This window comes from Sinohyriopsis cumingii, chromosome 5 (assembly GCF_028554795.1).
Source record: "Sinohyriopsis cumingii isolate HCF-2022 chromosome 5, ASM2855479v2, whole genome shotgun sequence".
NCBI lineage: Eukaryota > Metazoa > Mollusca > Bivalvia > Unionida > Unionidae > Sinohyriopsis > Sinohyriopsis cumingii.
In genome coordinates this window covers 80,055,652-80,059,258 of record NC_142965.1, presented here as the reverse complement: position 1 = coordinate 80,059,258, position 3,607 = coordinate 80,055,652, and the positions used below count along the sequence as shown (strand labels likewise).

At 36.8% G+C, this 3,607-nt stretch overlaps 1 protein-coding gene across 1 annotated transcript; it reads right to left on the bottom strand.

Annotated features, from left to right (window-relative positions):
- Positions 1 to 113: 113 nt before the first annotated feature.
- Positions 114 to 3,092, bottom strand: LOC149799575 (uncharacterized). The gene has a single exon (XM_089958915.1). The coding sequence runs from the start codon at positions 2,857 to 2,859 to the stop codon at positions 907 to 909; it is 1,953 nt and encodes a 650-aa protein (XP_089815041.1). The 5' UTR covers positions 2,860 to 3,092; the 3' UTR covers positions 114 to 906.
- Between the last annotated feature and the right edge of the window lie 515 nt (positions 3,093 to 3,607).

The following is a 3,607-nucleotide window of genomic DNA, read 5'->3' as shown; positions in this document are numbered from 1 at the left end:
TCAGTGACCTTACATGACCTGTTTCTGTTTCACAGTCAGTGTCACTCATAAAGTACATGTTACAATCTACGATAAATTAATACAGGTTTCAGGCAAAAACTCTTGCTTCAGTGTGATATAAGACTTGTTTAATTAGCGATTTTACCTTTCTTCACACTCAAAATCATGTTTGAAAACAAAGAGGAATCTGGGAAGATAAAAACTGATTGTAAACTTAAATTGAGTGACAATCAAAATGTGGTACTGCGTCGGTTACCGCTCTATGATGTAAGTATGCCAAGCCAATGGATTTCATGTTTAAATGCGGAAAATATTTTTATTTGGGGGAGGGGTCTTTTAGGTTAATTCACAATCATTAAAATATTTTGTTTAAGATCTTTTGCTCTGGAGTTTTCGTGATTTTACAATACCTCCCTCCACCCCAACAATACTCACTTTATCAGTCCAAATAAGAGCTATTATAACGGAGATAATAAATCATAATGTTCTCTTTTGTATGAAAGCAATCATTAAATACAATAAAATGAGCAATTTAAAGCATTATATGAAGGAGCCTAATTTTTTAAATGTCACTATCCTAAATTGTTTTATATTTTGGAACTTCTTTTGTCTGTGTAGCAATACAGCTGTTAATCACTTTGACAAAGAATGGAAATAAAATTCTGTTCAAATTCGACGGCTTTCGCCATCCAAAGAATTATATAATACACTTATATTTTGCACAATTTAGAGAATTTGTTTATCTCCTCAATGGTTTCAATTGCTCTTTTATACAGATTATACGATTCTCTCGTTTTCATACATACATACATACATACATACATACATACATACATACGTGATATTCTAAAATCTTAGAATGACACCTTATCACACTGATGTGAATGGTGTGAAGAGAATGATTCTCTATGCCAATTTAAAAACTTTAACTTCTGATGAATTATTTTCAAAGATAGCAACTGTTGAATTTCTGTCATTTAAACATAGTCCAATGGGACTCTTAAGTCCATGAGCACTTGTTAACAATACGCTCAGCTGTCTTCCCTCTGGCGTCACTAAAATCACATTACGCGACTCTTTACCACAGCAGTAAACGAGTCCTCTTTGGTCTACGGTGATCCCACTTGAGCCTTTGAACTCACTAATCTCAGCTGTTTTTAGTTCCTTTCCTTCCATGTCCACTGCAACAATTTTATTAGCAGTTGTGTAATGGATCATTTTACCGTCCGGACTAATACAAAGTGCACTGTTGCCAAACCCGTCAACAGACTCGATCTTTTTGATGACACTGTATGATTCATCATATGTATATATATAATGCCTGTTGACACATACCCAAATATTTTGCATATAGGAGGTTATTCCATAACAATTAAAACTAACGTAGATGCTTTTTAGGTGTGCCAAGGTATTGGTCACTCTCACAAGGTATAGTCTTTGTCCCCCAGTTACGGCTACAGTTTGTTGGTCCACACCGCAAATGTGCATTGGTTTGCTCTGCATTGTTAAATCAAAAACAAAATGAAAATATCTATCAAACAGCTTAAGACGTCTATTTCCTGAATCACACAAAACGATTCTATCATCAGGAAGGAAAATACCGGAACAAATATTACAAATATGATCATCACTAGGAATTTTAGCATTGAAAGTAACACCTGAGTTAGGCTGAACACCTGGTAGCATCAGCAATCTCTCCTGAAATGACGAATCGGGGTTTAATATAGGAACTCGGGACACCTTCTTCATCACCTGACCCAGTGAACTCAAGTTATGGATGACCTCTTCAAAATCTTCGTCATGATGATATTCAATTTTCATCTCCTCTGATCTGTTCTCTACAGCGTCATATTTCTGTAAATACTTAAGAAGTTGGCCTGATACTTTGTTGAATGTTATCATGAATTTGGTTTTATCGTCGGAATTTTCTGATTCAGATAACATTCTCTGAGACACATCTATGGCGGCGATAGCACTTTTACATTCAATAATTTGATCCGAGGTTTCCACCGTTTCCTGTTTACAAATCTGCTCCAATTCCGCAAGAGATACTTCTTCGAGCTTCCTAACTAGTTCTTTCAATGAAGAAGTCCACTGACTGATTGCAGTTTGTACTTCTCTTTTCTGCTGATCTATAGAATCAAGATGGTTCTTTCTATTTTCAAGCAATTTGTGGAACATCTTATTCAAGGTGTCTAGATTTTCTATTGCCATCCCAGAGTCCTGCCTATCCTTAAAATCTTTGGTCAAATCCTCAACGGAAGACACATTCTCGCATTTTCTGTGATGTCGGATGGCACATTTCGAGCAGCAAAATTCCTTATGATCTAAACAAAAGTATGCGTGTTTTTCTTGATGTACTGAGCACAGGTACATGTCCAGAGATTTTTCCAATATCTGGCTTGCAGGTATGCATTGTACAGTTATTGTGTGGTCCTTTGTTGCCCTGAATTTTTTGTGATAATTATAACAATTATGGCAAAGGTATTCTGTACAGGTTACACAATAAGCCACGGAAAGAAGCTGTTTTCCCTCCGTTAAACATGGTTGGCAATAAACTGGGTCATCGTTCCTAGACTTTGCAGACTCTAAAATCGACACAAGTATGGAATTATTGGGAAGTTTAGAGGCCCAATCATCCGGGTTCTGGTCGGTAGTGGGAGCAGGACATGGATTTCTGCATACGGGGCACGCAATGGTATCCAGTTGTATGCTCTCTTCTCTTAGACCACGGACATGTTTGCAAATACACTTCTCACAGAATGTATGGAAACACGGCAATACTTTCGGTGACTCGAATATTTCTAAACAGATTGGACAATCTAACTTCTTGTCAGCAGCGTCCTGTACATCCGCCATATTATGCAGTGTTTTCTTCCTAGTCGTGGTGATAAGCAGAGCGATAATCAATTACTTAGTGCTCACTGACTGAACACGTTATACATGCAGGTGTGAAATCAGACAGTTTTCTTATTACACAGTTTATGTCTCTTGACGCTTAAGTTTATTTTTAAAAACACAACATACCTACATCGAAGGGTTAAATCCATGCATTATTTTGCTAGCTATGTGACAAATCGCCAAGACTTATCGTGAATTTATCTAGCTACATGTCTAGTGTTATCTGACCTGTTTTAGTCACCGGGTGCAATCGGATGTACGATAAAATGATCATGCATATTTTAGACCGTGAACGCATATTTAGAAGTGTAATGCTAAAATGCGTCATGTAAACTGTGTGGTTCGGCAACCGATAACTATATCACGGTTAAATCAGACAGCAATAAAACAACAAAGAAATAAGCAAAACAAAACAGCAACAACAAAACATTTAACTTTTCGGTATGTGCAGTGCTATTCAGCAACTGAATAACACATCTACTGTCATTTAACTTAGTGGATGACTAGCTTTAGGAATAAGGTTCTAAACTAAGTACCTTCACCAACATTTGGGGACGACTTTCACGTTGCGTAAGAAAGAAGCCTATACATTTATATTATAATTGTTCAAAGGTCAAAGTCACTGGCGGAAAGAAGAAAAATGTTGTTTGCTTAATAACTTTATATCTGGACCACGTACCTTAACTAACGTCTGTCGAGGGCTTTC

Bases quoted from the DNA above. Each gene is read 5' to 3' on its own strand.
- LOC149799575 (XM_089958915.1), bottom strand. From the start codon at position 2,859: ATGGCGGATGTACAGGACGCTGCTGACAAGAAGTTAGATTGTCCAATC.